The following is a 10,856-nucleotide window of genomic DNA, read 5'->3' on the forward strand; positions in this document are numbered from 1 at the left end:
CAGACACATGTTAGATGACAATTAAGTTGCATAAGTAATCACCATTTCCAACAATGGTAGCCATATTCAGTTTTAAATTTTATTAAATAAGCTTTTACTCCAGTTTACCACAATGCTCTAAAACAGAGGTTGGCAACCTAAGGCCCATGGCCGGTTCCATGGATCGGTGAGGGGAATCCGTGGGGGTTTTCTCGGGCCCGGGCGCCATTCCCCCCCCCCCCAACATTTCCCCGCTTTTCCCTCACTGCAGCAGAATCTCCTCCCTCCTCCTCGTATAGCAAATCGCCTACCAATCGTCTGCTAAGGTTTGAGGCCCTGGCCAATGAGTGAGCGGCGGCTGCACATGGCCAAGAGGAGGAAGGGGGCTGGGTTCATCTGGCCAAGAGCATTTCCAGCAGCCCCTCATTGGAGCAAGCTGTTTGCCACCGCGGCCTCCACTCTGCCAAGCGCGGCTCCTGTGCCTGCCCTTGTGAGTGGTAGAGGGTGGCGGTGGTGGAAGAAGCAGCCCAAAAGCAGTCCTTTGGGGCTGCTTGTTCCTCCTCTGAAGCTGACGCCGCCAGCCTCTGCCTCTCGGCAGCACCCTAGGTAGGCAGGGGGACGGGAGGGGCTAGGGGAGAGAGAAGTCCCTTCTGTCGTGTGCGCATGCACACACACACACACACTCCAATGCACCAGGAGGTTTGTGGTGTGGTGAACCAGCCCACCCTCAGAGAAGCTTGCCAACCCCTGCTCTAAGAGCTTACATTACAAGTCAAGCATTAAGTAAAATAGGAAATAATTTATCTCTCAACTACTGTTTTTAGCAAGAATTAAACTTTTCATCTCTTCTTGCTGCTGGGCAGGAGGAACAACTTAATGGCTACTCCATATTACCTTCCACTGATTAAGGAAAAATAAATCATGTTTTTATGAAACTATATTCTGCCCAGTTATCTATTCTCAGGTAGAATGTATAAATGACAACCTCTTTAACCTATTTGCATTTTCCTTTTCAAGCATCTCCAAGCAAACAGCATGGATCAACACCAAACCAGCTCCTTGGGAGTATTCTTTAAGCATTTGATCTCATCAGCAAGATGAAGTTAGGAGTGTTGGTAGCCGAATAGAATAAGAATATTTCATATACTCTGGAAATTGTCTTTTGTCTTTCACTCCAGAAGAAGGTACTAAAAACACAGGTATATGGCTTCAGCCAGCCCCTGAGCCTTTCTCACACATCCCAGGTGCCAGCTACCAAGATCAAAGCACTCACTCATACAGCCTTGGCAATTGAGGATTTTGAAGCCATTGTGCATGCAGGCTGCCAGCAGTAAGTGCTCCTGTGTTGGATGCCACTTTAACCTCCAAACTCCACCCTGCACATGGGTGTCCGCCAGTGGCTGCTTCATATTCCGGGTATCCCACAGCATGACATGTTCATCGTAGCTGGAGAAACAAAAACAGTCCTCAGAAAACCATAAGAGGTGGTTTTTCAAGGGTACAATAGAGGACTTCAGATTCCTAACTAACCCTTACTTAACTGTTGCAGGGCTATCAATAAAGACAAAGGCCAAGCTAGAACTAAACCATGCTCTTTTTCAGGCACCCAGGGTCCCATCCATATGTTGCCACAGTCTCTAGAACAGACATGCACAAACAACCATCAGCTCACTCATCTATCGCTAACCCAGACAAATGTACATAACAAGATATATCTCAGGGAAACTCACCTTCCTGTGGCCAGCAGATCCTCCCGGAGAGGATGGCTCTGAATACTGCACACTCCCATTGAATGCCTGTCACAGAATGCAAGTCAAAGGTTAGGCAGCATGAACTTTCATCAGATGCACCAGTTTGAATCTGCTTGAGACAACTGCCCAAACAGTGAGGAGAGATGAGCAATGCACCCTCATCTGACAGGCTACTATTTACCTCTCACTAGTGAAGATAGGAGCCCTCGGGCTGCTCCGGATGTCCCATCCCCGTAGCTTACAATCATCTCCACCTGAAACAAAGAGAAAGCTGTGTGACAGTATAGATAGCTGGAGATGAGACACCTTTTTCCTGTGACACAGAGCCACTCCACAAGGCTAGAAGATAGACCTCCAAAGGCAGGAAATGTTTTGTTTCCCAGCTCAAGCCTTGCTGCTAATGCACATGAAGCATAAAAATCACCCAACATTATTGCCAGTAATAGTGGTTTGGTGAGCATTAGAGAAAAACCTAAGCATTTCCCATGTGTCATTTACCGCCATCGGATGCAGACCTGAATATACAATAGATGTGTTCCAGTAGTCAAATGCAGCAATCCAGGCCTCAAAGTCATGTGCCTTCCACTGTTCCAATATGTGCAGGGAGGCAGATTCATCAATGGACAGCAAGTTCAGCCTCCCTTTTGAATCACTGCTGATCAACTGCAGTGGGCAGCCACTACAAGGGAAATAGTGCAAAATAGAAAGGACGGGTTAGTCTTTAGCAGGAGGGGGAATTTCCTGTGCACAAGGCCAATCTTTTTTAAATCTTCCACAGAAACTGTCACAACCATCACTAAAAGAAGAGAACTGGATTTTAAAGCATTTCCCAGATCCACCATAAGCGGTCATTAGCAGTCAGAGTACTCAGTTTAAAACCCTGATAATGTTTGCACTGTGAGGCGCTGTGGGGGGAAACAGGGAATCCTAACATCTGCAAGCTGGATAAGATACGTGTGTGTGTGTGTGTGTGTGTGTGTGTGTGTAACGAGGCAAACAGCTTTGCCTTTCCCAAGGTACCCACAGCCCAAACAGCAATGCAAGCAGCTATAAAGGCTCCTGATTCCTAAGATAAAGGCAATGGGGTAATGCATTCTGAGAAGTGCAAGGCCTTGCTCTGCTCAGCGTGGACAGAAAATAGGCTGAATGGAGTAGGGGACTAGAAATACATATGCCCTCAGTGACTGCATATAGATCCCTTACAAAGCCCCAAAACAGAGCATGGAAAGGCAAATTCAAGGCACAAACTTATACAGATTCCCATTAGACACAGCTGTCAGGCAGTCCTCCCACAGCAGGGATTTTGTTCAACTTTTAAAACACAGCAATGCTAGCACTGGGCCAATGTCTAGCTAACTGGCCTCTGCTCACCGCTGCCCTCGTCCTGTGGACCAATCAAGAGATAAGGCAAGGCATTCGGATCCCAGGTCAGCGCTGCATAATGGTTCCAGCTTGCAGCTCTTCTACTGAAGGGAAAAGAAAACTGATCAAGGCCAGACAGGCCCAAGGAGGAACATCAGATACAACACTCAGTTAAGAAAATACAGCTGGACCCCACTGCAGATTAAGTTTCTTCAGGCAATTCAGAGCATGTGTACAATTTCAGTCACTGTGAGCAAGAGAGACTGTTCTCTCAAGTCCTATTCACATGCCAGCCTTCGCATCCAAAGTTTTTGCAGCAGTTTCAACTACCCTTGTATTTTGTTTAAATAAATAATAACCATACATTTCTATTTGTCCCTTGCTTCTCCCTTTTTATTGTCCCTTTGTCCTCAAGAACCTTGTGCTTACACAATGCCCAGTTATTCAATGCCTGCAACATAAAGTCAGCACCCTCAATTGTATTACCTTTCCTAACATGAAAATACACTCAAGCTGAAGTGGAATGACCACACAGAGCTACATCCTATACCTGCCTATAAAATGAACTGCTTTGCATAGCTATGGCTCACACCCTAACCATGAATCTCAATTCCGGTTCACTTACCTCACTTCCTGTTAAGCAGGAGAGCTCCACTGCTCCCTTAGCATTTGCAGTGCCCAGAACAGGATGTTCTGCAATGGGAACGTGGCACCTTGAAGAGGAATGAATAATAAATACCTCAGAAGAGTAAGTCCCTGGGCCCTCTCTTTAGAAATGAAATATTAACATGTGTTTAAGCACTTCATCTGCATTTCAAATGCAGTATAATAAGAGATCTACCGTATTGGCCCAAATATAAACAGCACATGAATATAACCTGCACCTTTAAAATTCAAGGGGGGAAAAAGACAAATGTACCCAAATATAAAGACGCTCCCTTAAAATTCCGCAGGCCCTCACACCCGTAAATGGCAAATGTAGAAGAAAATCCTACGCGTACTAGAGAGGACCCGCAGGTGGGTTAAACACCTGTTCGTAGCACTGTAAATGCAAATAAAAAATCAACACTGCACTGTAAAATACGGGGAAAGCAATGAATGGCATTAGACTTAATTGCACAACAGTCTCAAGCTCGCAAATTGGCAATAAAACATTTTTGTTCCATTTTACCATATGTCTGTTTCAGCAGTGATATAGTAAAAGCCAATTTTTGTAGGGTCACAAATTTAAGCCGCACTTTAACTTTTCACCGTCAAAATTTGGGGGGAAAGTGTGGCTTATTTTCAGGACAATACGGTATATACCATGTATAACACCACCCCCGTGTATGACTCCTATTTTGGGGGACTCAAAATTGAGGAAATGGGGGGAAATTGCCCAGAGTTGTTAAGCTTTTTGGGGGGGGGTTTCCCCTCATCTTATACATGGAAAAATACGGTAATACATTTAATTTTTTATTTTATTTTTTGGTCTAGCTTCTTGTTCCTCCTGTTTTATTACGAACCATACTTATTTTAATTTTTGCAACCTGCCTATATAATATTCACATTGTAATGTAATATTTATGATCAGTTGTATTGGATTGTGGTAATTTTTCATGTCCTGAGCTCAGTAGATATCATACTGATCAAATAGGCTGCAAAAGACCACCGATCTGCATCACTGTTAAGGTGTAGCAGCAGTGCTTTTTTTCTGAGGGTACTCAAGGGTATGCAGTACTGGCACCTTTCCCCCAAAATGTTAAATGTGTGGCACTTACTGTAACAACTTCATGGTGAATACCGGCACCTTTTTTCTTTTTCTTTTTAAAAAGCACTATGCAGTAGTGACATGGGTTCAATAGAAAGGGGTACTTTGATTTAGCCACAGGCTTGCCCTCACAACGATACTACAAGGTTGGACACTGCTCTTCCCATTTTATAGATGGGGAACCAAACCAGGATGACATGACCAAGGCCATAAGCTAGAGTCTATGGGAGAAGCAAGCCTTCAGCCCACATCCAACACTTTCTCCAATGGTGGCATAGGGAGCCACAAATCCAGTGCTGGTGAAAGGGTATAGTGCCCTCAGTGGAAAGTTGTCATTTCCCCTCCAAGGGAAAAAAACTCTTTGCATATGCTCAGGGGCATCTTACCCATAGAGGCTAGTGGCATGGGGCGCCAGGGCACCAAGTTCTGGAGGGCACAAGGGAAGTGGTGGAGGGTGGATGCAGTGGCCCCCAGCATCGGCTCGCCACCCTTGCCCGCCTCTGCCATGCCACGCCAAAGCAGTGCTGTGCCCAGAGCCTCCGTCTGCCATGGCTACTGCAGCACGAAGCAGACAGCTGAGCCGGGAGGCGCCGTGTCCAGCCTTCACCTCTTCCCCACCAGAGGAGCCACCCCCAGCCACTGCCCGCCTCCTCCAGCCCTGCCAGCAGTGCCGTCTCCCTAAAAAATTCTGGGAAATGGGGGGTGCCGGAGGGAGCTTTGCACCACAGTGCTGGATATGCTTAAGACGGCCCTGTATATGCTACCAAACAACATGCGGAATAACTGCTTAGGTGCTGGTCTGGACCTCTGTCTCCAGCATTACCATTTAATGTCCAGCAGGGCAGCCATTTCCAGCCTTTGGATCTCAGTCAGTGGTGTGAAAATTTGTTCTCCAAAGTAATACAGGTAGAGGCGGCCCAGGCGCACATGGGGCTCATTGTTCCCTTCAGGGCTCTCACCAGCCTGCAATGGGAAGCAAAATCAAAAACTATCACTTTGAGACATTGCCTCACCCCATCTTTTCCTCTCTCCCACATTCAACTACCTGCTGTCCCTGAACTCCCATCAACTGCACAGCTAGAGAACATAAGAGATTCCTGTGCATCAATCCCCTCAGGAAGTTTGCCCCATTGCTCTTGTCACCTCTGCTAAGAAGACATAGGCCACTGTCACACCTAGGTGGGAAGGAGAGGTGAACAGCTCACTTAAACACATTTGGGAGTTATTTGGGACAAGCCAAGATATGGAAAACCAATTGAGATGGAAAACCAATTTTATTCCAGCCTGAATAAAAACTACTAATGCTTCCTGTCAAAATGATTAAAACTTAGCATATCTACAGTGTTCAAGTCTTTTCTTGTACATTATCTCAATATTATCTCATTAATCTCTGCAACAGAAACTTCAATATCACACATACTCTTATTCAAGAGGGGATGAAAGAAGAATGGTTTGCTTAAGAGCACCTTAAGCTACAATCTTAATGTGTTTTGAGTGGTTGGTTATCTTCGACATTACAGTATTTTATCTAGCTGGATCCTGTTTAAAACAATACAGCAGCAGGTAAGTTAGTTTAATACTGTAGCATCTGATGTTCTTGTTGGACTATTTAGTAGTGTTGGATTATAAATGGGGTTTTGACCCAAGCAAGGTTTTGAATCAGAAGGACAGTATCCCAGGCATAGGAAAGATCTGGCCCACCAAATGTTCCTGAACTGCAGTTCCCATCATCCCTCGCCACACTTGCTAGGGCTGCTGGAATCTGTAGTTAAGCAACATATCGGAGAGCCAAAGATTCCCCAATACTGCTGTATGCAAGCAAAATCAACTTTTCATTCTGCATGGAGTTGAGGTGGATGAGCCAAAAGTGGGAAGAATGAGAAACCAAGTTATAGACAATCCATCCTAAGCCTTAACATCAAAGCACCTTTACAACAACCCCCAAAATATGCTTCAAGGAACTATTAACTTGAAACTGCTGGAGCTCTTTTCACTGCATAGGCAACACCAGAAAGAAGGGCCACTCACACTGCTGTCAGGTTTCTTGAGTTGGTAGGTGCCACATGCCAGGATGCTGTGCCAACCCTCCACAGGGCACCACTCTACGGCATCAGCACTGTATTCTGTGTCAACCACCTGCAAGGTCTGAATCTTACACTGCAGAGCCATGTTAGTGGACACTCATCCTGGTCTGGAAGGAAGAGAAGCACAAGAAAAGCAGAGTCAGCAACACTGACATTCTGAATTAAGACCCACACACATCATGCATCAACTTCACACTTAATTCCATATACCGGTTATCTATCTCCAGGTAGTTGGGAGAAGTCCCTCTTTTTAACTCATTCTATCCCCAACAACAACAGGTTAAAAGAGGGAGCCCCCCCCCACCTATGTATCCTCCACAACCTGCAGAAAATAGAGGGCAACGGTAAAGTTATATGAGTATGTTTGGAAGAAGAGGCACTCAGAAGGAGGCTCTGTCCCCTTCTGAACACTCCTCCCCGCCCCCCCAACAAAAGAAAATTAATACTCCCCCACCCCACAAACTACCTCACAGTCACCCTCAAAGCCATCTCCTGGAGGACGTGAGGATTTACAATCTCCCTATTTTAACCTACCTCAACACAGCAGACCCCCCATCTGTTGGGCATAAAGAAGCTTGAAATATTGTGGGTGGGAAAGTTTTGTTTGGAAGGGGGGTCCCTTAATTAATCCCACACACACTAACACAAAATACTTGACAGTCGCCCTCAAATCCACGAGGATTTGCAAAGTCCCTCTCCTAATCCACCCTAGCACAGCAGAACCCTATGCTATGAATAAATAAAGCCCCATGGATAATGGGTGTGAAGCGGGGGGGGGGGGGCACACACTCTTTAATCCTTCACACACAAACACACACACAACTACTTCAGTCACCCTGAAATCCACGAGAAAGAGGCTTTAAAACTCCCCTTCTTTCACGCGGCAGAGCCCCGCACAATTTAAAACCCCCCTCACGCGGCAGAACCCCGCACAATTTTATTTTTACTTATGACATTTCTAGACGGCCCTTCATCCGAGGAACACAGGGCGCTTTTGCAATATTAAAACACAAAAATACATAACGTGGTAACAAACAAAAACTATAACACACACACACCCCCGCAGCCCCACATAAAGTGTGCGGGGAGGGTGGCCCGTCTCTTAATCCTCCACCCCCACCCCGTTTCCCCACAAAAAACCCACGCAGGCTATCCGTGGGTAGAGAGTGAAGAAGCCCCTCTCAGCCTCCCCATCAGCACCACAGCATGTCCCACCTCACCGCCGTCCCGATTCCCGACGGAGGCGAAGCGGAAACGCGGCAGCCACCCCACAATCTTCTCCCCGCCTCTGAGGGGGAGTGAATGAGGCGAGGCAGCGGCGGGGAAGGGAAGGGAAGGCGAGGCCGGGTCAGGACGATCGCTCGCTGCCGCCACCCCCTCGGCCTTTCCCTCCTCCTCTCCAGGCCTGAGACGACCTGAAGCGTCTCCTCCTCCTCTCTCTCGGTCTAGGAAGGTGGCCATTGTGGGGAGGGCTCACTCGCCCGGCTACTTGGGCCGCCTTTCTCTCCACCATCGTCACCACCACCACCGATGTTGTTGTTGTCGTTGTTTTCCGTCCTTAACCCTAAGGTCTCTAGGGCGGGTTTCAACATTTAAAACAATTCTTTTTTATTTGTTTTGTTTTATTGTTTGTTTGTTTAATAAAATTGAATGCACCACCTGATTGTGTTGTCATTCCCCCCCCCACAGAAATAATCCCTCAAAGCGGTTTGCAAAAAGGTGAAACGGCAGAGAATCGAGAAAGAAATTCGCAATCCTAGTTAACGCAGGCAACAGTGCGACACGTTAAAAACTCGCGCCAACTTTTTAAGCGATTGGGGGAGGTATTGCCTCAACAGGGAGAGGCGCTGAAGAAACGCGAAGAGCGAAGGTTGCCTGATCTCAAAAGGCAGGGAGTTCCTCAAGTGATGGCGCTGCCCGCCCGAAGCGATCAAGTACTAAGCAAATGTGGGAAATCGGTATGATGTGGCACCTGGAGCACTGCCAGCCAGTTTGGTCAGAGAGCGGCCGTTTTATTGAGACAACCCTCAAACATGGCACAGTGAAGTGTGGGGAATAACCCTACTGGGGGGAAACCTGCCTGTTTAAAGAGTAGCAGGAGGACAAAAGGACACAATTTTTTTGTCATATGGCAGGATGTCAAATTAAGTGTACAGAATGTATAGCAGATGACCCGCACAATTTAGAATCCACATCTAGCATTCAGAAGTCTACTGTTGACTGAATGGAAATAGAGATGAAAATCCCACATCTCGCCAGATATCCCTCTCTGTATACACCAATATCTGAACTCAAAACATGGCATCTACTTCTTGCTAATAAATATATAAATGTGCTTCTAATTTGCTTCTAATTGGACCCTTCCTCCAACCTACCCTGACCATTCTTTTGTTTTACTGCATATTTCATACCCTCCAACATTTCTCCAATGAAAGTAGGGACATCCTATTCCATAATAATAATTTTACTATATATACTCCACACATCTGAATGGGTTGCCCCAGCCACTCTGGGAGGCTTCCAATATATATATATATATATCTATATAAACATAATTTTTTTAAAAAATAAGCATTAAAAAAAATATCTATACAGGACTGCCTTTAGATGGCTTGAGGGTCAGATAACTCAACATCCTGCAACATTTCTCTGATGAAAATAGGGACATCCTACCATACCCTCCAACATTTGTCCAGTGAAAATAGGGAAGTCCTAAGGAAAAGCGGGACATTCCGAGGTCAAATCAGAAACTGGGACATCTTCTGTAAATTTGGGACTGTCCCTGGAAAATAGGGACATTTGGAGGGTCTGATATTTTTCTACTACAGATTCTTGAACTTTATGAGTGAGCTGCATCTTTAATCGTTAGATTTTTATTTAAAAAATCAATAAAAATATTTTTAAAATAAAAAGGATAGAAGCAATGACAGGGCTCCACGTTGGGAAGCTCAAATGGGGCCTCGGAGTCACCCCACTAGAACTTCCCCCCTCCACAGACTTTTTCTGCATGGTGTAGGCCTGTTGGAAATCAGTGTTCCAATGTGTTTATATATTGTTGTGTGTATGTGTTTATAATTTTATTAATATTTTATTATACTTTGTAGCCAAGTTATATTAAGTAGTGGGTGAACATAGCAGACAACACAGAGATTTCTCCAAGTCGTTCTTTATAAGTAAGCTGGAACTGAACTGAACTGAACAGCTCAGCCGGCCTGCTTTTATAGGCAGCCAGCTGTCAACATTGTAACAACCACCCCCCAGGGTTTCTCGCCTAAATTAACTGACGTGGACCTGAGTGAAAACTATATACCCAATACCCCTGGTGGCCAGGGTGAGAACCTCAACACATAACACCCCTCCCCACCGAGATAAGGCATTAGTTACAATCATAGTGGTTTCATTACATACAGCAATACCCTTATTGGTTTCAGTAAGGCACATAAGCATATTAATTGACCCTATTCACCATACAGCTTTACATGTGCAGTTTGTCCAGTGAACATAGTCTTTTAAATAAGCTGGGCGCTTGGAAACCCTGCCAGACCGCCAAGGGCCAGTACCAGAGTCCGGGTGGCTGCCCAATTCTGTCTGCGACTGTGGTGCAACCAAACGTGGCGTTGAGCCCGAGTTCCCTGGCTCCACTGCTGTCGAAGGAACTGCCACGAGCGGACTCGGTGGATGGTCAGGCACGGTGGTGGTCCGAATCTCTGGAGAGCCAGGCAGACCCACCAAAATGGCTCAGCTCGGCTCCATGACCTCAGTTTGTGAGGAAGATGTGGAGCCTTGCCTTCCATTAGCAACTGCTCCGGAGCTGGGGCCACAGTTGGGGGTACAGCGGTAATGTCCAAATCCCCAACCCTGTGCCTTAGCTGGTCTATGTGCTGGCGCTACAGGTGTCCATTCTGGAGTGCCACCTGGTACGAACCTGAC

General features: G+C 46.1%; 1 protein-coding gene across 1 annotated transcript in view; it reads right to left on the minus strand.

Moving 5' to 3' along the window:
- PNPLA7 (patatin like domain 7, lysophospholipase) overlaps positions 1–8,870 on the minus strand; it is a 113,786-nt gene extending 104,916 nt beyond the window's left edge. The window contains exons 1-9 of the mRNA XM_083721162.1: positions 8,142–8,870; positions 6,871–7,033; positions 5,666–5,805; positions 3,718–3,805; positions 3,102–3,193; positions 2,246–2,409; positions 1,912–1,984; positions 1,710–1,775; positions 1,215–1,425 (exon numbers count right to left, since the gene is read on the minus strand). Of these exons, the coding sequence (XP_083577288.1) occupies positions 1,215–1,425; positions 1,710–1,775; positions 1,912–1,984; positions 2,246–2,409; positions 3,102–3,193; positions 3,718–3,805; positions 5,666–5,805; positions 6,871–7,011 (975 nt within the window). The 5' untranslated portion in view covers positions 7,012–7,033; positions 8,142–8,870. The remainder of the gene's footprint in view (positions 1–1,214; positions 1,426–1,709; positions 1,776–1,911; positions 1,985–2,245; positions 2,410–3,101; positions 3,194–3,717; positions 3,806–5,665; positions 5,806–6,870; positions 7,034–8,141) is intronic.
- Positions 8,871–10,856: the final 1,986 nt, after the last annotated feature.

This window comes from Podarcis gaigeae (genome assembly GCF_964106915.1).
Source record: "Podarcis gaigeae genome assembly, chromosome: Z".
NCBI classification, from domain to species: domain Eukaryota; kingdom Metazoa; phylum Chordata; class Lepidosauria; order Squamata; family Lacertidae; genus Podarcis; species Podarcis gaigeae.